We start from the raw sequence: 26,651 nt of genomic DNA on the forward strand, positions 1-26,651 counted from the left end.
GCGAATCTCACCGAGTTCAAGGCTTCATCTGGTGTAAACTGGAGACTTGTCCGTGTTCCTGCCATGGGATCTAGCAGTTACATAAGCAATTACATATTTCTCATCTATAGTACGTGATAAACAACCACAAAAAATGAATCAAACACACACCGAATTCAGGCTCAAAGGTGAAAACTGTATCAAAACCACTCCAGTTTTATAAGAACGTTACGATTTTCCTTTAACTTACGTCATGAGGTTCAGTATTTGCATAAAGAAATGTCAAGATGAAAAGAAAAATATGTCAGGACCAGATGTAATGGGATCAGGAGCAAACCACGTGGAAATTTCCTGCTGGTGACCTTCTGGAGGGTGGTGATGGAATTGATTTGAGATACAGGACACGCTTTGCTTAAACTGAGATAACTTCTGTGAAAAGTTTTTACCTTCATTCCCTTCTCCAGGCGGCTGATAAAACGAAAGCCCCAAAGATATGATGGCTGCAATTTCCAAGATTATAAGAGTCACGTCCTGCAACGCTTCCCAAACTAGCTGTATGAATGTTTTTGGCTTCTTTGGAGGTATAAAATTTTTTCCAAAAATAAGCTTTCTTTTTTCTAGGTCTGCAGCAGTGCCGGCTAATCCTGTAAATAAATAAAATAAAATAAAATCAGGACAAATGGCAGTGAAATAGAAAACACATTCCTATAAATTACTTCTCCAAGAAAAATTCCAAGCCGTAGCACCTTTGACATATTAATAAACATAAATATTACACTTAAATTGTGCTTTTGCAAGAGGATTTGTCCTGATATTCTGAACAGAATCCTCACAAGCTCCATTTAGTACTAACTCCTGCCAGGTTTAATCATAAAAATGTCTTTGATTTCAGAGGTTTATATTAATAAGACCTATGTATATACATACACACAAGCAATGACTTCTGAAAATAGATCCTAAAGCACAAAGAAATGGTTTTTGGGATGAAGCTGGAATAGCTGACGGACGCTTTTGGTAATACCTGTGGAAGATCACACAAATCTTTGTTCTGAATGCAAAGGATAAATCAATAAATCCTCTCTTGTGCTACTTCAAAGCAATCTCTGTTTGCAAATGGACTTCAGCACATCCCTGGAATGAGCTGCATCACAGTTTTGTCACAAGGCAAGGTGACAAGTTAAAATATGCACAGAAAGGCAAAAGGAAACAATATGGCTCTGTGTATGTTACATGATGCTTCAATTTAAGAACATTTCAGTTTAAGGACACAGGATAACAATGGGTGGTTGTGCTGAGCAATCCACTGGGGTGCTTTTTTCCATCCTCTTTAATTCTATTAAAGGATGCACGTCTAGGGCCCTTCCAGAAGAACAGAAAAAAAAAGGGAAAGAAAAATACTTGTAAGTGTCAGGGTAAAATAACTGAGCCCAAATATCCCTCTGAGCAGCACAAAAACTGCAATAAGCATTCCATACTTCTGCCAAACAGTACCTGATATCACAGAATTGCTTAAATTGGGACCTTTAGGATCATCAAGTTCAACTGCTCCCACAGCAGTGCCAAGGCCACCACCACCCCCTGTCCCCAAGTGCCACATCCACACATCTTTTCAATCCCTCCAGGGGTGGTGACCCCACCACTTCCCTGCACAGCCTCTTCCGCTGCTGGGCAACCCGTCCCATGGAGAAATGTTTCCTAATATTCAGTTTAAACATCCCTCAGTGCAACTGGAGGCTGTTTCCTCTTGTTTGGAGAGGAGACCAACCCAGCTGGAAGCTTTACAAAACTGTAGGTTTTGAATGTGATCAGCAACATAAAGTTATTTCTGGCTACTTATGATTATTTATACTTATTTATGGCTATCCATCTGTAGATGACACCAGGAAAACCCTGGAGCTGACCTTGGAGGAACAGCAAGGTGCCTGCAAGGAGGAAACCATCAACCCCTCGCCATGAGAATTCCTGGGCTTGGGCAGCTCAGGGTGAATCCCTGACCCCCCAAAGCAGATGGGATACCTCAGGAATGGGAAGCCTTACAAACACGCCCTTCAAGCTGTCAGGGAACGCTCCTGATGTGGAAGAGTCCCCACACCATGCCTGGGTCCCCCAGCACCCCGTGGCCCCTCAGTCCCTCACGGGCGGTTCCTCCGTTTCCTCGGGATGAAAGCGATGCTTTCCTGGCCATATCAGTCCTGCCCCACTGCAGGCAGGTCCTGACTCACCTTTCCCTTCAGGTGTCTCCTTACAGCTCCTGGGTGGCTTCTGGCTCTTGGTTAACTCATCAAAGTTTCATTTCCCCCTCAGCTGCTGAGAAACACGAGCCCCTCCCGCAGATAAAGGCATTATTATTTCCCCACTTCATTCCGTTTGCAGGGCCTCGCGCTCAGTGACACTGGGACAGACAGGTTCCAGCCAGCAGGAAGTGCCTCCGTTATCCTCCAGCATTCAAACTCCTCTGAGAGCTCCCAGGCAGCTTCCAAGGCAGGGAAAACCCTTTCCCCTCTGCCATAGGAATTGGAGCCATTGAGGAGCTGCCTTTTTGGGACCCCACAGAGGTCACAGACATTCGGGCAACACAGGTGAGGGATCAGGCAGCCACTCAGAGAGACCAGCCTCCAGCACAAACCAAACAGGGCACTCTGAGCAGCACCAGAGGGCTGCCAAAAGGAAGGATTCTCACTAAAAATCAGAGAATCACAGGATCAGTAAGGTTGGAAAAGACCTCTAAGGTGATTCGATCCAACTATTAACCCAAGTCCACCATGTCCCCAAGCACTACATCTGCATGTTTTTGAATGCTTCCAGGGTTGATGACTCCACCACTACCTTGGGGAGCGTGTTCCAGTGCTTGACAACCCTTCCATGGAGAAACTTTTTCTAATATTCATCTAAACCTGCCCTGGAACACCTCGAGGCCATTTCCTCTTGTGTCCCTCTTCCCTGGGGGTAGAGTCCAACCCCCCACCAGCTGCCCCCTCCTGTCAGGGAGTTGTGCAGAGCCACAAGGTCCCCCCTGAGCCTCCTTTTCTCCAGGCTGAGCCCTGTTCCCAGCTTCTCCTCATGGGACTTCTACAAAAGGCACCCAAAATTTGCACCATGCCCCCAACACCAACCTATTCAACCTCACACACGATGGGGAAATTCCATGGGCGCCACAGACTGAGATTTGGGACAGAAATTTCTATCTGATGCAACTTCAAGCAGCAACACAGAATACTGGAAGGAAAAACTCAAAGAATGGGAGGGAGAGATGCCTGAAAAATGCCTCTTTTCCAACCCAGAACATATGTGCTGTGGTGGGCCAGCTCCAGCAGCTCAGCACGTGACTGGAGCTCTCCAGCATGGCAGGGATGGCTGGGAAAAGCACAGGGAAAAGCTGCAGGAATGTTCAATAATCCCAATCACGTTTATTTAGACATGCTGAATTCCTGAGGTTTAAATGACGCCCTGCACCTCACTGCCAGGAGGGCACACAAAGGACAGCTCCTGTCCTGTGCTCAGGATGGGTGCAAAATACACCCGAGGAGCCTCCAAAGCCAAGGAGAGACTGGAACTCAAAGAGCTGCTTTCTCTCTAAGATAAAATTTGTCCATTTAGACACCATAAGGCTGAGGAACTGACTGCCTAAATCACTCATGGTCATCCTTGTTTTCCAGTCTCTAATCCACATAATGCTGGAATTCAGACATCAGTTATTTGGACTCTTCCATCTTTGTTATTATCTTCCTTAAGAACCACAAACAAGGGTAAATTATGCAGATGATTTTATTCCTTTCTCTAAGTCTTGGTGAAATTACTCATCCCGTCAGTCTAGTCTAAAAACTAGAGTATATTCATCGTTATTAATGAAATTTAATTCCTTGGAAATCGTTTAGAAATCCTGGAAAATTACATCCACTCTTCAGCTCAAACCAAAATGTTTCCCCCTTCTCCTGTGACCCGGCCATCACTCAGAATCCTGTTCAGCAAAATTTTGGGGCTGGCTTTTTTTAACTCCTACTGAATGCCAGAAATGAACAAACTCTTACAATGAGGAAGAGAAAGAGAAAGGGAAGGAGACAATGGAGGAACCTGATGGAATCAGATTTTGAGTTCTGTAGAGATAAGATCAGAAAGGACCAGCAAAGCACATGGAAATGACAAAGCCGTGGGGAAATGGGACTGAGCCTCTGAGGCAAAGAGCTTTGCTCTGCAAAACTCCACGAATTCTCAGAATGCTGAAGAAGGTACAAGGGGGCCCTCCTTATCTTTGCCAAGTCAGCTGCTTGACTCAGAGCCGTTATTTCACCTGTTCCTAGCGGGGCTCTGAGCGAGGCCTGGCTTGGCGAGGCCGGAGGTGGCTCGTGGTGCCCAGATGGCACAGCCAGCAATGAGCACAGCGAGGGCAGCACAGGACATCTGCCCCTGCCAGCACCTGAGCCTGGAGGTGCTTTTCCTGCTGCTACACTTTGCATGTCAGGTTTTCATCACGTTAAACACGACGACTTCATTTCCTGAATTATTCCATAAGATCGTTTTATTTCTCCCTCGTCCCTCGAGTCCTGTGACAACAACAAAAGCACTTTGCAAAGGAAGGCAATTTAAAACATCATTTCTGGCTGAGGATATAAAGCATTTGAGGAAGTGGAGAAGAACCAATGGGGACTAAAAAACATGAATGGCAATAGAAGCTCAGGATTTCAGATTTCACATATTCTCAGCACAAGCAGCAGCCTCCCATCTTCTGTTCTGTGTGGCAATAAAAGTCACAGCCTGGCTGGGCTTAGGTCCTCCACACAAGCATGAATATTTTATTTAAGTGCTTTTCTAGGTCAAAGCTGTGCAGAACAACTTTGCTCGACCCAAGTGTTTGGAGCAGATGTGCACATTTGGGTTAACTTTATATACAAATATTGCACCTAGGTTCAGGAAACACTGTCAAAATTTACTGATGCTTCCACCATTTGAGTAGTTTCTTAAGATTTCATTTTCCAAAAGTTTTCGCCCAAATGTGTGGGAGAATGAAAGTGATTGCATAGAAAACATTTTCTACAATGTCATGCAGTATATGAAATTGGTTTATGATTTAATCTGGCATTGTTGCATTTTTGGAGGGAGAAGAAGAACACAAAACTGGAGAAATGCCACTTAATGAATTTTCTCTGTTCCCTATCTACATCTGCCAGTTACTGCACCCTGAGTATAAAGCCATCATTTCAATTAATGCCTGGAAAATTGTATTTCTCTGACAGTCATCTCCACTGCAACCAAACGGAGCATGACAAACCCAGAATGATTCTGATGCTGCAAAAATAGCAAAAGCACAGCACTACTAACACAACAGTGAAAAAAAAACCCACCAGAAAAACTTTTAAGAGAATGTTCCAAATTGGCTCAAATCAGGAGCTGAAGAATGAAGAATTTACATTTGCAGTAATTGAGCAAATCAACCAGTCATTGCTTATTAAATTCCTTCTGTGCTTTTTCTGATGCATCCAGAAATGGAGATAAAAATTTCAAATAGCAAAACATGTAAATGATGTATTTGAAAAATCAAATGTGAGATTTGTTCAGCACGGAAAGGAGAGGCTTCCCAGGGATGCTGTGGAAATGAAGGGAGAGAGGAAACGCAACTATTTTGGTTAGTGATCACTAATAATTAGATATGGCACACCTGAGTTCTTCCTGTGGGAACCCAGACCTGGGTTTTATCTCCTGAGCCAAAATGCCCCTGGCCTCAAACTCTCTTCTCCCATGATGAGCACTCCCACTGTCACAGAAATTAAAAAATATAACACCCCAAAGAATCACCTGGGCAGTTATTTCATTTCCTTTGCCTGGTTTCACCAATTCCATTTATTTCCCACTTTGCCATGCCTGCTGCACCATAACAACTCAGGAGACCCTGCCCCACGCCCAGGGGCTCATGGAGCTCTTGCAGACTCTCACATCTTCCTGATGAACACGAATTAGAAATATCAGCCCAGTTACTGCTGGGGTAACAAGGACAATTCAAGTCCCATTCAACATTTTCAGTGGGATTTGACTCTCTGGCTTTGGCAGCAGAGTTTTTCTCTGCTTTTCCCTCTCCAAAAAGCAAGAAACAGTCTGGCTTTTTTTCTTCCACTTCTTCAGCAGCGATCTAAGCAGCAGCATCTCAGTGCTGAAAGTGACTGAAAGGGCTGGAAATGTCACATTTTCAATTCAAATGAAGAGCTTGGAACCAACAGATTTAGTTCCTGAGGTCTGCCTTAGGAAACTGCCCCTACCTGAGGAATAGGGGAAGGCAAGGAGACACTCCCAGTAAACTGTGATCACTGTTATCATGGTTTGGATCAAATGCTGGGGAAGGTGTGGTTTGTCCCTAACGTATAATGATGTCATCACTGTGATGTCATCCAGCATCAGCCTTCCTTAGGTCAGGAATCCTTCACGACCTTTGTTTATCTAAGAAAAACAAAAACCTGCAATGCCACAAAAACACAGGCTGCATTAAACTGACACAAGATGATTGGTTTCCAAGTAAAACACACAGCAAAGATGGGAAACACAAAGTGGAAATATTCAGCCCTGGAACAGATGTCTCTGTGACCTCCCAGTTTCACCGTGTGTGGTGCCTGGAAAAGCTTTTCCATGCAGTACATTGAAATTCTGGTCAGGTCAAATTAAAATAAAGTCAGTTGAGAGAGTGCTGTCCATCAATAAGAGGGATTTTAATGAGAGCATCTTCTAATTCCAGCAAGGTGAATTGGAATTTCACTACTGAATGAACCTCAACAAATAATAATTTCCTTCTCATCTCAGGACTACAAAGCTGTCTCTAAGTGTAATGAATCTCATTACCCATTTTCATTAATATCACTTGCATATTTTTTTTAGATAAATGTTAAGAAATACATCCCAAAATTAAAAGCCTTTGGCATTACAAGTCATCCAAGCACATGTCCTGTAAGCTTTATGCTGCTGCTGTGCCTGTTCCTGTGCCTGTGAGCAGAACCTTGCAGGACTCAGAACCTCCTGGAGTCAAGCACTTTACAGCCAGATCCACACAGCCAACATACAGAAAAGAGGGCACAGAAACAGGAAATTAATTATCTCCCTCTCCATTTCCTCATTAATCATCCTCCCTCTTCACATCTGACAGCAACAAGTGGCCCAGCCACCCTGTCCTGCCCTCTGAGCTCTGCCACCCCTCAGCATCCCAAATCCCACAACCTGACTACAAAAACGCTCCTAGAAACCTTCCCTCTGACAGGGTGCACCTGAAGCTATCACTTAAGTCACACAAAGTACACAAATACCTCTCAAATTCCACAATTTTTTGAAAAATAAAGGAACTGAAAAGCTTAACAATTGTTCTCACAGACTGATTGTCTAACGCAAATGTGAGCCACAGGTACAGAACAACTCACACTTCTGCCATGAGTTCCTTTGAACCTCTCTCAATCTGTAGAAACTCTAGAAAACTTTATCTCAATTTGATGAGGCAGGGAAAGGCTGAGGTTCCTGCCCCAGACAGGTCGGTGGCAGTTCAGGGGAGTGAATTCCCATCATCTGAGATTCCTGATTTACATTCAGCTGCAAGGCACCAGGCAGGGTTTGCTAGTGCCCAGAAGCACTGAGTGCTCCATGACATCTTTAATTCCCTTTCCCATCCAGCCATTTGGGGTTTTATTTCTTCCATCATCTTCTAATTTCTTTTTAACGTAAAACTGCCCTGAAATGAAGCCGTTCCGCAGGAACAAACAGTTTACATAAGATGAGTAATAACAGCAGCACCAGAAATGGTTCTCGATTGTGGCTGAAAACAGCCCCAAAAAAGCCACTCATGTGAAAGACAGCCATGATTTCATAATAACCTAATGACTGGACTTATGTACAGCACATGAACACAAGCCAGGACTGGGGCAACAGATGAGACATCAAATATTAAAGGCAAGACATGCGCTGTAGCAGATGACTAATGTTTTTCTTGCCTAAACACAGAGCAAGAAGCTTTCTGTAAAGGCTGATAAAGCATTCAGCGAGAGCTCAAGGTCTGGGATGAAGAAAGAGGAATCAGGATTTCTGTTTTACAAGTGTTCTGCTGTCAGTGGGGGTGTGGCTGCTGAGAGGGAGGAGAATTATCCCACCAGAATTCATTCCTTCCGCTCTTACTCCATTTGATAACCATTAAACCATCCACACATGTCTCACCTTGGGGACCCCAGACTCCTGGAAATGTTTTTCTTTTGCTCTGTCATGATGTAGTATCAAGTACAATGAAGCCATTAGGTTCAGGGCAATGACTGTAATAAATACTAATAATCTAGAATAAATACTAATAATCTAGGATAAATACCACTCATCCCACCCATCACCAACTAGATAATAAAATGCCAATAAAAATCCCTTTTTAACATTAGATATGTAAACACCAGAGCAGTAAGAGCACGGATCTTCACCCAGCACTGAGACAGTAAAGCAAAGGCTATGGAAGGGTTTGGCAGCCAAGCCCAACAAACGGGATACCCCAGAGACACTGGATACTCCAGGTTTGTTCAGCATCACAGATCTTCAGCTTCTGAATGGAAAGAGAATGAGGGACTGTAATGTTTTCTTTCGCCCATCCCCACTTCCCAGGTAGTCAAAGCCTTGAGAAAGTTTCTTCAAACCTCTTTTTTTCTGGCTATTAAAACCAAGACAGAATTTCCCTCCCACAGAAGGTAATATTAGGATTTAGAGTGGACCATACAGATGCCCTCTGCACATTTTGTATTACCCACACAGCCCTGATTTCCTACAGAAGCACAGATGTGTAAGGTGGGACCATTTCCATGATGTTGACTGAGAAGATGAAGGAAATCACATCAAAAACGTGGGGTTACAGTGCTGAGTTATAGCAATATGATTGTTCCAAGTAACGTGAAAGTTTTTCCTTGCCCTGAATATTTAGATGAAATCAAACATCCCTAGCTATATCCTCAGACACACTTCAGACACGCTTAAGGGGTTGTTCTGTGGGTCAGGCTTGGAAAGCACTGATGCAGCAACCAGGTCATGGCAAGGAGCAACCATGGAAGTTTAACAGAGGATATCCAAAGTGATTGTCAAGAAAACAATCACGGAATGAAAGACATCATGATGTCAAAGGGGAAAGCCTTCCTTAATTAACACATCTTTATAACCTCTTACCACCCTTCTCACTGGACCCTACCAAAAAAATTCACTCCTTCACAAAAATTGCCGATGGCAACCACAGGAAAAAAGGCCCTGAAATCCATCTGTGAATCCCTGTTCCCACAGCACAAGAGGAGCAGTGCTGCTGACAGAGGCAGCCTGTGCCTGTCTGCATGGATCCAGCACAGCCTGGGGAGTGCAAGTGTCCCACTGGAAGCACTTCCATCAGCCACGCTCCGCAGGGAGCTCCGGTGGTGTGGCACAAGTGGCTGCATGCTGGCACTGCCAGCTGGGGGCTCCCCGTGTGCCGGGGCTCCTCCAAGCCCTGGAGATGTGCAGCCAACAGGTACCAGCAACACCAACGCACCCACAGCACCAGAGCTCGCCATGGGCAGGCAGCAGAGCAGGGAATGGCTGTGCCTGGACCTCTGCAGGAGAGAGAGGACAAGGATGGAGCCACGTGTCCCCTGTGTGACCAGGACACTGAGCCTGGGGACTGCAGCTGCTGGATGACCCCACACAAAGAAACCACAATCACACGCAGAGCTGCTGCACTGGCAGCTCTTCACAGGTGACAAAAACCTTCACTTTCGATTTTTTCCCCATCTCGCCACAGTTTTTGGAGTGACTTCACGTCACTCAAAGTTTTGCAAGTGTTGAACATGGTGTTCGCTGGCTGTTGGTGCCAGTGAAATGTCCCAGGAGCTGTGGCCAGGTGACCAATTCAATACAGCTGAGGGGTACCGTGGAGAGCCTCAGCTGCCCTCTCACACCAGAAGGAGCTTTCAGGGTGACATGGCTAAAGACCTCTCATGGTTTTGTGTGTCCCCTCAGGGTGACACTCATGGCAGTCTGAGAAAACAACAAAGGAGTAAAGGAATAAAGGAAATGAACCTGGGAAAGCATGGCCTGATTGAGGGAGATATTCTGTAACACACATCAGACAGACTTTTAAATCCAGCACAAGGCTCTTTTGGAGTATGCTGAAAGTCTCTTTTTCAGGGAGGGAAAGGATCTCTCTTCTGTGAAGAATCTTCCCTATTATTATTTGTCACTGCAATCACCACAGTTTCTGTGGCATCAGCAGTTTCAAGGGTCTGGAGCTCATATTTATTTGATGAAGGAAAGGTTAAAAGTAATACAGCATAACAACAGATGCTCTGACAGCAACACAAGCACGGAAAAAAGGGGCTTTCTGATGAGGCCAGGCATGTGTAGGTTAAGCAGTACATTCCTCACAGGGTGCTTTAATCTTTCACATAAAAACACAAAACAGAAGAATAAATTTAAATTCCGATGGGACACATCTTTGTGATGTCTGTAAGGAAGTTAAAATGAAATATCAAAATCCACTTTGCCCACGCTGCTTCCTCAGCATGATCCTTTCCCAACCCGCTTAGAAAAAAAAACAACAAATAAGCCAGGTAGCACCAAACTGCATTTTCCTGAGGTGTTACCTCCAAGTGCTGCTACTTGGCAGCTCTTAATGTCTCTGTCAGTGTCACCCACTGCTCCTGTGAGCGATGTCACTGTGTCACCCTCTGCAGAGGCTGAGCATTCCCTGCTGCGTGTCCAGGGGAGGGGGAGCTACAAACAAGTGACGAGGCTGAGGAAAACACAGTGCTGTGATCATGATGCCATCTGCAAGCAAGGCTCAGCGCTGCTCTCGCTCCTGCAGTGACAGTGAGTCCCTCTGGCCACACTGCCCAGCCTGGGAGGTGCTTTTGGAGCATCCAAAGGATGAAATCCCATGGCCCAGGAGCAGCACAGTAATGAGACCTCTGGCACCCCTAACAGCACTCCCACTGCCACCTGTGCGACGCTGTGCTCATCATTTCCCACTCACCCCATTCTCTCGTGGCACCACGTGTGGATCAGCTCCCAGTTTCCATCCTGCCACAGCTCTGGGGTGAGGAGGGAGGGCCTGGCTCCAGCAGCACCTTGGACATGCTCTGGTGAAAGTGGGCTCAGCAAACTCAGGCTAAGGGAGTCACCTGCCCTCAGCTCTGGATTTATTCTGGAACATCTATTCCCCAATAACCACTAGGGATTAACCCTTGGTGGGCATCTTCTGACTCTGGACTCAGAGGCCTCTTGCCAGCATGAAGCAAAGCAATGAATTAAGGGGCTGGAAGTCAAATGAAATGGGTGGCACAATATAAACAGAGGGATCTGCTGTGCAAGGAAAAGGTTTCAAGCCACGAATGGATTAAATGACTTCTTCCTGGAGACCTCCTTTTCACTAAAAACCTAAACTTCCTGATGGATAATGAAGGGAAACGGATTAATTAATAACAGTTGGGGTTATTTGGGGGGCATTAAGAAAATGCAATATTTGTTTACTCAGTGAAGCTGCCCAAGGATGGTTGTCAGTAGGAATTTGGTGCTTCTACTATGATAAAATATGTTTTGTTTTCTGCTGATGTGCCTAACACAAATTTGTAGATATTTGTACATCCCAGATCACCATCTGCCTTTCCTGCAGACTTAAATACAGGCTTAGAGGAAGAGGAGAAGTGAGAGAGGCTGTAAAATTCCATCCAAAATGCCAGCACGAGCTCTGCTACAGTGACCAGCCCAAAACTGAACACAGATGTTCTCTCAAAGTTGGCAGTCACTGGGCACTGATAATTCAGCAAGGCAAACAAAGCTCCCTCTTGCCCCATTTTCCAGATTAAATGGAGAAAAGATACAAGGAGAGTGTCAGGACTTTCATGTCTTTTGGTAATTAGCCAATTCAGTCCACAGAAGGTGTCCAGGTGACACCAAGCAGCGGAGCAGGGGATTCCCCACGAGCAGCAGTGTTTTAGTTGGGATGATGGCACCACTGGAGCCAATATAATATTATCATTCCAAAGAGCTCTCAGCCTAATATAAAGTTAATAAAAATACCACGAAAAGTGACAACGTTTTCTCAACTCCTGCTTTATTTTTGAGTGATGAGAAAATATCAGCTGTGACCAGAGCAATCCCAAGATGTACTGTGGGATAGAGCATTATTTTATTCCTATACCCCCTTGCAGCAGAACTCCACCAGGAGCACAACACCCACAGATATCTCCCAATTTAGCACAAAAAAAGCCCAAAAGAATAGATTCTCTATGCCATGAAGCACAAATTGTCAATCACCTTGATTAGCCCTCCACACAACTAACACAATGTGAATGCACTAATCACCACTGAACTTCTCCGGGTTGTTTCCCAGTGCAAATCAAAGATGAAATTAAATTACAAAGTCAGAGCCTGCAGGAAGGTGTTCCTGGTCACCAGGAGCAGCTGTGAGCCAGAAGCAGCCAAGGGCTCCTTGGATTTTTTTAAGGCCGCCAAACTGAGCCCACTTCAAGTTGTCGCAGTTCTCAGTCAAGACAAAAGCAAAAGTGGGAAACATTTTTGGGATACAAAAGATGGAGTTCCAGCAACCCAAAAAGCCCCTGAGAATCACTCAGCTACAATGGAATTCCATTCAAGGTGACAAAAGTGGGAAAGGGTCTCTGTTCAAATCTCTTCACTTATTTGGTCACAGTATCTATGTGATTGTGTTCTTTGCATTAAGAATGACTTTTTCCTCCAGTTTAATTTTGTGCTCTGTGGTTTGAGAAGTTGAAAATTTTGTGTGTCCTTTGGCCAGTGCACATGCAGGGTTTGAGGATGCAGTTCTGATCAACGCCCTGGCATTTCTGTTAGGCACATCAGCAGAAAACAAAACATTGTGTTTTATCATAGTAGAAGCACCAAATTCCTACTGACAACCATCCTTGGGCAGCTTCACTAAGTAAACAAATATTGCATTTTCTTAATGCCCCCCAAATAACCCCAACTGTTATTAATTAATCCGTTTCCCTTCATTATCCATCAGGAAGTTTAGGTTTTTAGTGAAAAGGAGGTCTCCAGGAAGAAGTCATTTAATCCATTCGTGGCTTGAAACCTTTTCCTTGCACAGCAGATCCCTCTGTTTATATTGTGCCACCCATTTCATTTGACTTCCAGCCCCTTAATTCATTGCTTTGCTTCATGCTGGCAAGAGGCCTCTGAGTCCAGAGTCAGAAGATGCCCACCAAGGGTTAATCCCTAGTGGTTATTGGGGAATAGATGTTCCAGAATAAATCCAGAGCTGAGGGCAGGTGACTCCCTTAGCCTGAGTTTGCTGAGCCCACTTTCACCAGAGCATGTCCAAGGTGCTGCTGGAGCCAGGCCCTCCCTCCTCACCCCAGAGCTGTGGCAGGATGGAAACTGGGAGCTGATCCACACGTGGTAATTTAAGTGTTAACACAATATCATTTATTGTGTTGAGAGAACACAATCATTTACATTGTTAAATTAGAAACAAATTCTTGCAAGTAAAAAGAAACAAAAAGACCAAGAAGCAAAAAGAGATTATTAAAAAAAAAAGCAACTAAACCCAACAATCTTTTTATACGAAAAGGGAGCAGAATTCTAAGCACTTATGTACTTTTATCATGTAACACAGAGGCACAGATTTAGATAACAACCACTTAAGGAATTAATTACATTCTTTACACCAAAAGAGATGGAAAAATGAAGTTATCCCAGTTATGCTCACCCCAAGGAAAGGAGCACTTAAAACATTTTCCTAACTTAAAGTAGAATTGTTCACCTGTCTCATTAGTAACTTTAATTAGAAATTCTATTTTGATTTTCAATAGGAGAGTAGGCTTTGCTCTGCCCTGTTCCTTGTCAGGTTATTTTTTCTTGTGTGGTTCCTGCCTCTCACAAAATGTTTTGGGGAAAGTCAGTCCAAATTCACAGTCCAAAATCTTATGCAAATTACTACGAGCCAACTGCTGTACAAATATTATGAAACAGAAGTCTCCCCAAGTCCTTTTCAATGGCTGCTGAACACAGCAGGATCAGGCGCTTTCTATTTTTATTGAAGCTCAGGTTTCCAAGTTGGTAGAATAGAAGGCATTGGAATAAGTCTCTCTGAAATAGCAAAAAAAAAAAAAAAAAAAAAAAAAGATTCCATGCCTAAGAAAAAATGCTTTGGGAAACTGGCAATCTTCCTAAAACCCAAAATGTTCCAGAAACACGGCCTGTGATTCAAAGGCACTTTGTCATCTGTACAGTTTTGCCTATAGCTGCATTGCAGCGTTCTCTTCAGGACTGCTCACTGCTCTTAGAGGATAAAATGACCCAAGTGCCTCCTCTGTTCCATCATTATTCATTAATGAAGAGCCTGGGCCTAGAGGATTGTCATTGCAGGAGAGAAGGAAGCTTCATTAATGCATCCCTTCAGCACGACACACATTAACACCAAACAAGGGGCAAGAAAATCAGACCCAATTTTGATGGATGTTTCAGTAGCACTTAAAAACTGTTATCAGTTTAAATAGCACTGATAACACTGTCCTGTTATGAAATCACCCTGAGGAACACAGGAAGTGCAGAGACCTTGAACCAGCAGGGCTGAGGATGAAGTCATTGCTTTCAGACAGACATCTTGAGCCTGCATCTGTTTTCTCCAGGTTATGTAAATGATAAGCAGAGAGGAGCTGAATGCTGAAATGCTCAGGATGCTCAAAGGCAGACTTTGGGTGTCTGTGTGTGTTGCCTAATTCCAATATCCTTTTTGTTAAACCCATTTCTATTTTTCTCTGCCTCCCCATGCACCTCCAGTGTCTACTGCTCTTTCCAAAGACTACCTGAACAGATCTTCCCCCTCTTCCTTTTCCAGGTTCCTCATTTTCCCCTTCATTTTACCTCAAAGAGACTGATGCCACTGATAAAACCAGAGAGCTCTTCCTCCTTCCCTCTGAGCTCCCACTGCTCACCCTCCCCTTCTTAATCCCTGCACTCTGTCCTCCGAGGTCACAGCTCTGATTTAACCTCACACACCTCTTTGGGAGGGGTTTTTTGCTTGTTTGCCCCTCTTAAGCAAGAAGCAGGAGCACAAATTAAGCAACATTTTGGGAGACCAGCATGGAGCATTATCCATATCCTGCCAGGAGTGTCTTCAAAGACAACCGAGAGTAACACGTACTCTGCAGGCTCATTTCTTCGATGAAGAAAAGCCCTCTCAAGGAAACAGAATATTCCTCACATTGCAAGACTTTGAGTATCTTAACAAAAATCCTCTATTCGTTTAATGATTACAAAAAACAGCAGACAACAGAAAAATTCAGAAGTAATTACATGAGCCTATTAATAGCAAGTGCCAATAAGTCTTTCCATTTCTGTGCCCCTCATTAGAAAAATGAACAATTTCTGGTATTGTGGAAACAGGCTTGCAGAACATAAAAAGACTCTAACAGCATTAATCTTTTAACTTCCTGAGCTTTGTTTGTGCCACAGCCTTTATTTGCAATTAAGCTTAGTGCATATGAAGTTCACTGCCTGCCAGCCCTCACTGCCTGATCCGGCCCAGGGTGGGTAATTCAAGCTCTTTTTCACTGACCTACCAAACTCTGACCTGTTGGACCTGGCTCGTAAAAGTGAGAAGGGATTACAATTTCATTCAGATCGTGATATCTGAGCAATTCATTCAACAAGGGAACCAATTATGTCTGATCCCCTCACCTTTCCCCCAGCTTCTGGGCTGGACTGATTTGCCAGGAGAAGGCGATCCTGAGTCAGGGTGAATTTGATCACAATGACCTGAGATGAAACGTGCTGGATCTTGAAAATCATCTCGAATTCATCCAGTTTGTTCATCTGTTATAGATGAATGCTATGAAAACACAAGTTCTTTGCCTGGAGATAAATATCCACCACACTTATTTATTTACATGCAGTCAGGATGATGCACACAAGATCATCATGTGCCCTGATAAAAACAGGGAATGCTTCACAGTGCTTCCCTGGTGCTCAGCTCTGTCGAAACACTAAATCTGCAAAACATGAAACCCTTTGTCACTGGCTGAAGGCAACAGGTAATTCATTAACTGATGCAAAACCGTCAGTCCAGTCCACCCAATATACTGTTCTCTCATGTACACAAAATTAATTAACAATGTTCTGTAACGAAATACAGCCACTAATGCAGTCAGCATCTAACCAGAACCAACACAGAGCAAATTCCTCCACAAATGATGCTTGGGAAGCTGTTGGATTCCCTGGTTCTCTCACCAGAAAGGGCTTTGCTCTGCCTGTTGCAGCATTAGGCATCGATGCCCCTGACTTCACCACGCACGGAGCTCACCAGACCTCCTAAATCCAATCATGGGAGGAAGGAGGGCAAAGCCACAGGACCCCGGGGTGCAGCCCCAGCAGGGCCCTGTATGTGGCCCCCAGGCTGGGAACCAGTTCCGGTACCCAGCTTCACCCACCCAGGAAACCGAGCCGGTCACCTGCTGCCAGCAGGGATTTCCAGCTGCAGTGAGGATGCAGATGCCTCCAGGACTGGTTTACTTTGTCACCACCTGATTTAGAGCTTAATCACGCCCCCGAGGGCAGCGACAGTTTTGCTGCGGGGGAAGCAGAGAGTTCAGAGCCCAGGGATGCTGCCCAGTGCCAGGTCTGGCTCCAGAGGTGACCCCTTCCCTGCAGAGCTGCCCTTCCTCCCCAAAAGAGCCACACTCTGCACTTCTCAGGGCTGACACATCACAGAAACCAGATGCTATTGCCCAGTGGTAAATCCTATTTAAAATCTCCTTACACGTTAAAAAGAAGCAATGCCAGGCTGAGGCAGTCATTAAGCTCCACGTCAGCTCCCCCCTAAGAAATTTTTTCCTTAAAATATCCCTTTAAAACACCTCTCCGTGCTCTGGCACTCTGCTTTGGCCACACGCTGTCCCCCTGCCCCTGAATGCAGACTGCAGCTGCTGTGCTTTATGTAACCCTGCTTGCTGCAACGTCACAGGACCTAAATACAACATTTCCACACGGAACCGCATCTAAAGATTCGGCTTTTGTTGATTTTGAGTGAGCAGCTCCCCTCCCGAGGCCTCAGCTTCTTCAAGCCATATTCCTCGAGGCTGGAAAGTGCTGAACTAGTCCTGACTCCTGCCTTTATCAAGCTGCTGCCTCCAACACCCTTGGCTTGCCCTTGAAAAGGCTTTCTGCAGCCATGAGTCACTGCTACAGCACAAAACACAGCCCAGCGCGTTCATCCAGCAGGGACATCTCCCTGGGAGAGGGATAACAGGGAGCTTCCAGGGGCAGGAGGAGGCAACACCGAGCGCCCAGATCAGTGTTCTTGCTGTTTAAAAACAAGAAAAGAGGTACCTACAATTGAATTTTCCTGGCTCCAAAGGCACTTTCTCGATTCGCAGTTTCATTGAGGTGTAGGAAATAAAATGGTACAGCCAAGTTTGGCCTTGCAAGCAGCCACTTAAAGGGGGGAAAGCACCCAGCAGGAAGGATTTGAATCATAAAAGTATTGGGAGAAAATAACGAATGGCAAACAGGCAGGTAATGAAGCTGGATTTGCTCTTCACAGCTCGCATCACTGGATGTTTGCTCTTCAGAACAAAACTCCTTTAATACTATATTAAAGTATTTCTGGAAACTTTGGGGTATAATTTCCCTAATGGCATAAAACAGAGCCCCATGTGTTCTGGTGCTGCAACAGACCATGAGGATTTCTGTTAATAGTAGAATTGTGCCTGGAAATTGCCTTTGGATAGATGAAACAAGCTGTCCAAAAGCTGCAGTTCCAGGAAGGATAACACAGGATGCTTTCTGGGACATATTTATTTACCTGAAAACCACATGTGGTCATTAGGCTGCTTGTTTCCCAATAAATATGAATAATCTGTGATCTGTGGGATATCATCTGAGCTTCCCATATTCTCCCCCTCTCCTGTGCCCACTCAGTGCTTACAAGTTGTCATTAGACATTACTGCACTCTCTGGCACATTAGGGATTTGAATTGTGATTGAAGACCAGCAAAATACAAACATATGGAAAAAATGAAGCCATTTACATTTCACTTTGGCATATCCCATGCTGTACACAACTAATTATGGATCTCTGAGCTCGTTAATTTTCCCTGGAATTCCCATGCAGTGGTGGCACCAAAGCCAAGTGTGAAATACCCCATGGCCAATCCCAAGCCAGCCAGGCAAGATTCCAGATGTATTTCCTAAACAGCTGTGCTGACACTGGGAACTGGAGAAGGTGACAACAGCCCCAACTTGCAGCATCCAAAGTGCTAAAATTCCATTTAACACCACCAGTGCCTCACCAAACAGTGCACGTGTACAAGCACCCACCAAACGAAGGAGCAGTGCTGCGAAAATTCCCAAAATCAACAGGATTCCTGTGCAGCACTGCAGTGGCAAGCAGAGGTTTACATGGCAATGGCCTGTACAAAAGCCAGTGATGGTCAAAAGGTTCTGTTTATCCTCATAGCAAGGATTGTTTATCCTCACAGCAAATGCAGCCACACACTCTGGGCGTTTACAGCTCTCATGTTTGCATAACATAATGCTCAAGCCATTAACAGCAGAATCCTTCTTGACTCTTACACGCCTAGGTACTGCCAGTGTTTAGCTTTTCATTAATCCCAGGAAGTTTTATTCCTGGAGAAAAGAGAAGAAACGAATCCAGCGTGGATTACACATAGTTTGTGCAATAAATGTCCCGCCACAGATGTGAAGTGTTCATTCTTGCTCAGCTCTGTCACATAATCGTGCCTTTATGTAAACACTGACAGAGAGAATATACACAAATAATAGCCACAAATGTAGGAACCATGGCAGGAATCCCACAGGGATGATGCAAGAGAATGTGAACACTGAGGAGGAACATGAAACACAAAGCTCTGGTGCAGGCTCAGAAGGTAAAACCCACATAAGCACATTCCACTTATTTTTTTCAATTATACTTGCACCAAAAGGTACGATCTCTTTGCAACACAGGACCAGACTCTGGTGGAAATGCATCTCCAGAGAACGGAGCTGCCCTGTGGGGCTCACACTGGTTTAAATCAGCTTTTCCCAAGCCCAGAGCTTCTGTGGCTCCCTGTCAGCACAGGGATTTCATGGAGAAATCCAAAGCAGGCTATTCTGAATTAACAGGCACGCATGCAGAGGGCACAGCCGTGGGGTTTGAAAATTCTCATTTCTAACATGCAACACAACACTGAAGATGAGTAAAGGCACTGTTTTCATGGCCATGTTGAATCCAGTTTGCCACTTCTGGTGTGGATGGGAAGGATTTCATAAAATTAAATCTATTCTAACTTCCAGTCACTTCTAAAATTACACACAGTTGAAAGATCACATTAAAGGTCCTTTATTTTGGATCTCCTCATGCCATAAACCTCCAGATCTGGAACAAACATCAGACCTCTAGGAATAAGTACAAAAGCATTATCTTTAAATACTTTCAGAAAATAAATAACCACTGACTTGGACCTGAAGCTGAGAAAACAATAGACATGCAGACAGGGATTTAAGCAATTGTGGGAGGATTTTAAATGTTGTTGGCGGGATGCATTAATTTCAGTCTCGTTGTAAATCTTATTTCAGTGATAATGAAGATTTCTAGTGACTCTGATGTTTAGCAGGTTGCTCTTGCCCACAGCTCGCACTCACTTTTATGGCAGGAAACAAAATGTTGCAAAAGCAAGTGAAAGTAATTTTTTTCTTGAAAAAACTACAAATAACCTGGCCTGATAATAATTTTCTTTTATTATCAGCAAACTAACAAAATGCATGAATCCCAAGCATTCTTGGCAGCATGCAATATAAAAAAACACCAGAAAATACTGTGGAGGATGGTTATATTTAGATTTCATACTTTCACACACAAAAGGTCACAGTCTGATCTCAACCACAGGAAAGCAAACAAGCTCCTCTTATCGAAGTGTTCCCCAGTTGTTCTCTTTTTTACCCTGTTAGCTCTTTTCAAACGTTCTCTGTCCTGCCTGAAGAGAGCCCACAGGAAAGATGGAGAGGGACTTTTTACAAGAGGCTGGAGCAATAGGACAAAGGGGAATGGATTCCCACTGAGAGTAGGGTTAGATGGGATATTGGGAAGGAATTGTTCCCTGGGAGAGTGGGCAGGCCCTGGCACAGGGTGCCCAGAGCAGCTGGGGCTGCCCCTGGATCCCTGGCAGTGCCCAAGGCCAGGCTGGACATTGGAGCAACCTGGGGTAGTGGAAGTTGTCCCTGCCCCTGGCAGGGGATGGCACTGGATGAGCTTTGAGGTTCCTTCCAACCCAAACTATTCTGGAATTCCGTAATTATGTTTCTTTTTAGTTAACTATTATATGCTGACATTTTAATTCCCAATTTCTAGCAGAGCAATTTAACTTCAGCTTCAAGTATGATCTGCTCTGTGGCCAGGATTTTTCAGTGCTACTTCAATTATAACCTTACAGATCCCAATAAAAACAACTTTGGAAAACACGAATTGCGCTTACAAGTTACCAAACTGTCCTGCAGGACTAAAATGATTTCTAAATAATGACCATTCATTCTCTTTTCAATAGAAGTAATTACAGGGCTGTATAAAAATGTTTATATAGGCAAGGCAAAAAGCTGAAACTGACAAGTAGATTATTCATCTATTCTAATTGTGCTGCTTACAAAGATTGGCTCAAAAATTAAATTTAAAAGAATATTTTGTAACAAAAAACCCTTGAGAAACACTTGAAAGTTAAAAGAGTTGTGGTGTAAAGTTCACTTCTAATCTTTCTTACCACTCAGTTTTGGTCCCAGTGCCTGGGAAGATTTCTGTAAGATGTTGTAACTTCTCTTGCATGGCGAAGTAAAAGTTGCAGCGCCAGGGAAAAAAAAGTCATTTCCTAAGATGTTACAAGTTGAACATAACAGTAAAACCTTGTAGAGCCTAAAAAGCAGGATGCTGAGTTCTGCAGCTCTGAGTGTGCACAGAGGGACAACCAACACACAAACACTGCAGTCCTGGAGTACAGAGAACAACTGACTTGCTCCTTTCAATTAAATCCATGGACAAGAGGCCTTAAGAGCACAATGAATCAAAAATGACAGTGAGAACCACCTAATATTTCTCCTTGGCTCATTTGTTCCAGCCAATGAAAGGGATTTGAAATGTTTTTCTCAAAACTCCAACTGATACTGGCTTTTCTTTGCCTTCCCAGCACTAACTGTGGGTATCAAACCTAGAAGAAAAGCCAAATTCTGTAGTGCCTGAACACTGATAAATGTCAAGTCTAGAAACTGTGGCCAGATTTTCAGAATATGTTACACCAGGTGTTACTGCCACAAAATCTCCCAGAAATACAGAATGTAGTAAAACAGCAACAACTAAATACTCCTGCATGGAATCATTTGGGTTCCGTGGAGCAGGCAGGTGTGGTGAAAGGAAAAAGAAAGGAAATACAAATGAAGGCATAAATCCACGTTATTCATAAGGGAAAAAAAATACCCTGTAACAGGCTGGAGTTTAGAGTCCCCATAGAGACGTTATTTATGCAAGGTGTTTTATCATCCAATTTGAGTTCAACTTTTCCACTAAAAATACAAGATAGAAGCAGCCAATTTACGCACTTTGATTTCCAAGCTAAGGGTGAACACCTGATTATAGGAGGAAGAAGCGCACGTGAAGGGTGCCAGTGTAGGTGCAAAGCCAGAAATTCCCCCAAGGGTCCTGGGGGGAAGAGGGGACTGTGCTGGAGCAGAGGCAGGTGCCCTGCACAGCACCCAAAGAAGGGGAGGGAAACCCTGGTGGATCTCCTGGGGTTGAACCAGCATCCCTGGAGGTGCCTGAGCTTCCTCCTCATTTCCAGAACACCCTCCAGTACTTGCATTTCAAAGACTTTTATCATTATTAAGGATATTCCTGTATATTCATCCCTTTCATTCAACCCCCAGCAGCTGATGGAAGGGTGGAAGATGATCCTTGAATACAGAAGCAGGTAAGTGACACCTGCTTCCCAGAGCGACAGGAATAGTCTCCAAAGCTGCTGCAGCCCCAGCAGAGCAGGCAGAGGCTGTTATTGACACATTGTCCTGGCTCATGCAAGTTCCCTTCGATGTTTCATAATCCCAAGAGTGCTGAAAACTCAGTGAAAAACTCATTCCTCCTACTACAGATCTGTCTCATCCACCAGGCACCTCCTCTGCACAGGAGATTGATCCCCAGGAGAAGGGAATCATGGATGGCCTGAAAGGACTGGCAGTGGGAATGGCCAGAGCCAAGGACACCAGTGTGTCCATTCCTGGGTCACTGTGGTCACCTCTCTGGGATTGCTCAGCGTTGATCTTGGTACACTCCTAACCAATCTTTTCAACTGCTCTGGTTATAATTAGTGACAAACAACTCAGAAATAACGAGAGACAGCTCATCACCAGCACTTCCTGCTCTCAGGACTGCCAGGTGAGGTAAATCACACAACACATACACACAGCCTTCCAAAACCAAAACCCTCCCAAAACCAGACACAAGTTCTCAAATGATGCAGATGTGACCTTTCTGCACACATCTGTTTATTATTGCGAAGAAGACCCCAAACCATCGGGGTGTATCACATACAGCACTGACAGGGCAGCGTTTGCTCAACTGAAAATAACATACATTTATATTGGTGTATAAAATTCTTTTATACTGAAAGCCAGGCTGGATTTCCAGGTTAGAGGTGCAGCTGATGGGAAATGGGAAGAACACCAAAATGTGGGGAAGTGTGAGGGGACCACTGGGAGCTCCATACTGTTTGATACCACAACTTGAGCTGGGAGGGGGAGCAGGGAAGTGGCTCCAGCTGAGAGCCAAACACCAACTCCATTCAAACACCCCCACATCCCTTTGGAAAGGATGCAAAAGGATAGGAACAACTTAGCGTGAAAGTAATTCCTCAGCTGAACCTGATGCCTTGGTTTTCCACCCTCCGGAGATAGGAGCCCAAGTCTAAGCACAACCTGTGGAAGTTAAAGCAGGTCACTACTGGGGGAGAACACTATCAGCTCCAGCCTCTATAACCAATCTCCTGAAGATTCATCTCTTGGAAAGCAGCGATTTCCAAGTCTTTTCCTGCAGGGAAATGGCAAGCAGGTAACAAGCTCGGAGTTCTGGTGATGGGAGGCAGCAGATAGGAGCAGTGTGTGCTGCCAGTGTATCCATGAGCCAGCGGGGCTGGATAACGTTACCCTGCACCCCAGGGCTGGTAAACGGAGACAGGGCTGCAACCTGAGCTGCTGGAAATTTCTGCTGGTGCCTTGAATTGCCCAGGTTTTGCTGGTGAAGAAAAGTTCAGCACAGCCATTTCTTGGGCCACCATTTCGTAGATGTTTGGTGCATGCATTTAAATTCCAGCAAAACTTGAGGAAACTACTCGTGAGTATTCAAAGCTTCAGGTGGTTTTTAAACATGATTCTACACTAGGGAATTTATGGAAGATGTAAGGATGGAGAGGATTGTACCACCAGCAACACTCCCAGCGAAGGATTCGCAGTTTGCAGCAGAGATCTTGAGAAGAATTCGTGCAGTTTCAATTCCTTCCAGAGGAGGACAGTGGTTTACAACAGAAGGAGTTGAAGGGCTGCGTTTCATCTGGAATTGCGTTTTCCATGGTGGCAGTGCAGGGAATACACCTTGCCCAGGTTTTACGTGAGCTAAGGATGGAAAGCCCCAGTCTGGTCTCTACCTGTGTTGCTCCAAACACCAAAGTTTGGTTAAAATTTCCCTGGAGCTTCCAAGCGATCCCTGCAAGGGTGAGCTGATGTCAAAACCACAACTTATCATATTCCTAAACAGGGACACCTGGAACCAGTATTCAGAACGCTGAAATATTTTAAGAACTTTTTTAGAACTATTTGTAGGATTCAGGATGTGTCAATTTAACTGTACAACACAGTGATTTTCTGGCTGAGACTGCACCGCTTTAAAGGCTTGATTTCCACAGGGGAAAAATCTCTTATGTAATATTTAATATTTGAAAGAAAATGCTGAGAAGGCATGTATCTTAATTATTTAGCTTCTGACACATACCCTGCCTTTAAAAATTCAGCGTCTGACTGCAGATCTGAAAGACTTTCCTATAAATAAGTTATCTTCTCTGAAGCTGTAACAAATTCCAAAAAGTATTGCAATGGTTCTTAGCTGATCAGCGGAAGCACAGGACTATTAAAATGTAAAAAAACCCACGTATTTGAATATTATTTTAAGGCAGAAAGCCATTTCAGGTTGCTGGATTTCTATAAAAAAGGCTCAGAGAGAGCAGCTTGAGCAAAAGGAAATGAACTTCCCTGCTCCGAGTACTTTCTGTCCAACAAGTTAAGCACAAGATTGAGGGAGTAGTTACAGTTTCTCTTATCTACAACAGACCTGTTTCTGCAGCAAGTACCTTCTAAATGGAAAGCATTCTGAATTAATTAAACAAACCTCAAGAGACAGTAAACTAATTATTCTGGGCATACATAAGATGCTGTTGAGTTAATCTCTATGAACACAAGTGAGTTAACTTTATATTGACATATTGGGCCAAATTTATTGTCAGAGAAATTAACTTCAGGGGAGTTAAGCCAAGAGTGAATTTTTCCTCATTAAGGAGAAATAGGTCTATTGTCTGAAGTGTGAGGATTTAGTGCCTCTTGGGAAAATCATATTGCACTTCAGTTTTATAAGTGATGAACTCTTGCACAGAGTTGTGCTTCTAAATGCACAGAATTCTGTTTAACCACCTCAGAGCTGGGCTCTTACAGGGCACCCCTGTCACATGAGCCCTGACCTGAGCACTGAGGATGCAAGGAGTGCTGCTAAGATGTGGAAATAATTATTCCTGAAGCTTCCCTACAGCATTCTAAGTCTTTGTCCAAGCAGGAGACATAACCCACGTGCCTAAATCTAACACAAAGTTAGTTTACTTACCACAGAATGTCTTTGTTGTCTACACTTAAACCTAAGTGAGTTATTTCTGGATGAACATCTCAGAGAAATTTTCATCCACTGCAATTTTTCCTATTTAAAAAATAATCATTCACCTAAATTTTATAACAACTCAAGGAAGTAATTGCTAACACTAATTAAGAAATAGATATAGGAGGACCCAAACTGGCATGAAGCCCATGTCTCTAGATGAGCAGTGCAAGACCCACCAGCTCAGGAGATGGTCCCCAAACTCCTTCAGCTCTAAATGTTCACCTGAGGTGACCCCAGAGTCCTTCCCTGTGCTAATGGGACAAATCCCATCACGTGCAGCAGGACAGCATTCCCAGCATCCTGGGGGACCCTGTACCATCCTTAGTGCTCCTTAGCATCACCCTTCCTGCCAGACCTCTTCTCCACTGAATGTTGTTTTGCAGCTTTCCTCTCCTCAATTCAGGGATACGACTCAGCACTGTGCACTAAAGGTAAAGCATCGTTCTTGTTTAATTTATTCTCTTCTCTTTCCACCAATCTCTGGTTCACACAAGCATCCCAAAGAGAAATCTATTTTCAGCACGGCCAAGAGAAACTCGAGAAGTGCCCGAGGGTGGAGTGAAGCAGGCTTTGAATCCGGCTGGAACTATTCGGAAACATTTGTGAGAACTGGCACAGCTCCACGGAACCAAGGGAACTCCCTCGACACAAAGCAGAGGCCTCAAAATACCCTGAATATTTTCTGAAGTGTTAATAGTTCACCTCTTCTCCTTATGGGAGTCATTCTGGAGACATCTGTACTAAGTGCTATTACTGCTGTCACCTCAACTGGGTTTTCAAGAGTCATTCCCTCAATGTGAGGCAAAAAAATTAATCAGAACTCAGCCTGACCCGGGTCATGAGGGCACACAGCAATTACCAGCCCTGCATCCCACAGAACAAACAGGAGGGAGGAGAGCTAAGGCAGGGAGATAAATCCCATTGACCTTGGGATCACAGCCTGGCACCTGCACCTCCTCTGGCCCCACACTACCTGGGCTCCACTCAACAGCAGTGCAAACATCAAGTTTCAATCTTATTTAGTCTTTCTCACCATTACCTTGGCAAAGGCAGCCTGAGCGTGGCTTTAAATACCTCTGGAAAAGAGCACATTAAATTACATTAGGGAAACATCCAAAATTACTGGTTTTAAAAGCGAAACCCCCAGTGCAGAGTATTATGGTGATGACTGAGAAAATTGCTATAAAAGACAGGAGGTTGTTTTCTTAGCAATACCAAGAGGATCTTTGCCATTGTTCTGCCAAGACTCGCAGCGTGCCAGAGAGGTTCAGCTTTTCCTGAGGTTCATCACTGCACTACAGCTGCTGCTTCAGCCATGGAAGAGTGGCAGCCTCCTGGGGAGTCTTAATTAAATAAAAGGCAATTTTAGAGGGTGGGGGGAGCAAAGTGAAGCCTTTGCTATTTGGATGTCAATTGACACAAAGTTATATTTGCTCCTTGATTATGTTTATAAATTTCATTCAAATCAAAAGCAAAATTATCACTGAATGATTCAGTCTAAATTATTTATCACCAGATTTTTGGCTGAGGTGGTCACTAACTTAGGTTATTTTTCAGCACATTTCCTCTGAGAAAGGTTCCTGTGCTTGAAGTTTGGGGATTTGCTCTTTCTTGGATGGGTATCAGATGTTATCCTGTTCTCTAGTGCTGCCCCCAGCCAGGATGAAGCACAGTGCCCATTTTCTAGTGATGAGACACAGGAGGAGCTGGAGGATGGTGCCCATTTTCCAGG

General features: G+C 44.3%; 1 protein-coding gene across 13 annotated transcripts in view; it reads right to left on the reverse strand.

The window, feature by feature from the left end:
* ATP2B2 (ATPase plasma membrane Ca2+ transporting 2) overlaps positions 1-26,651 on the reverse strand; it is a 284,984-nt gene that overhangs the window by 106,863 nt on the left and 151,470 nt on the right. For all 13 annotated transcript variants that reach the window (XM_017737308.1, XM_017737319.1, XM_017737316.1 and 10 more), the window contains one exon: positions 426-623. In XM_017737308.1, the coding sequence (XP_017592797.1) occupies positions 426-623 (198 nt within the window). The remainder of the gene's footprint in view (positions 1-425; positions 624-26,651) is intronic.

The sequence above is a fragment of the Corvus brachyrhynchos genome, unplaced genomic scaffold (genome assembly GCF_000691975.1).
Source record: "Corvus brachyrhynchos isolate BGI_N302 unplaced genomic scaffold, ASM69197v1 scaffold266, whole genome shotgun sequence".
NCBI lineage: Eukaryota > Metazoa > Chordata > Aves > Passeriformes > Corvidae > Corvus > Corvus brachyrhynchos.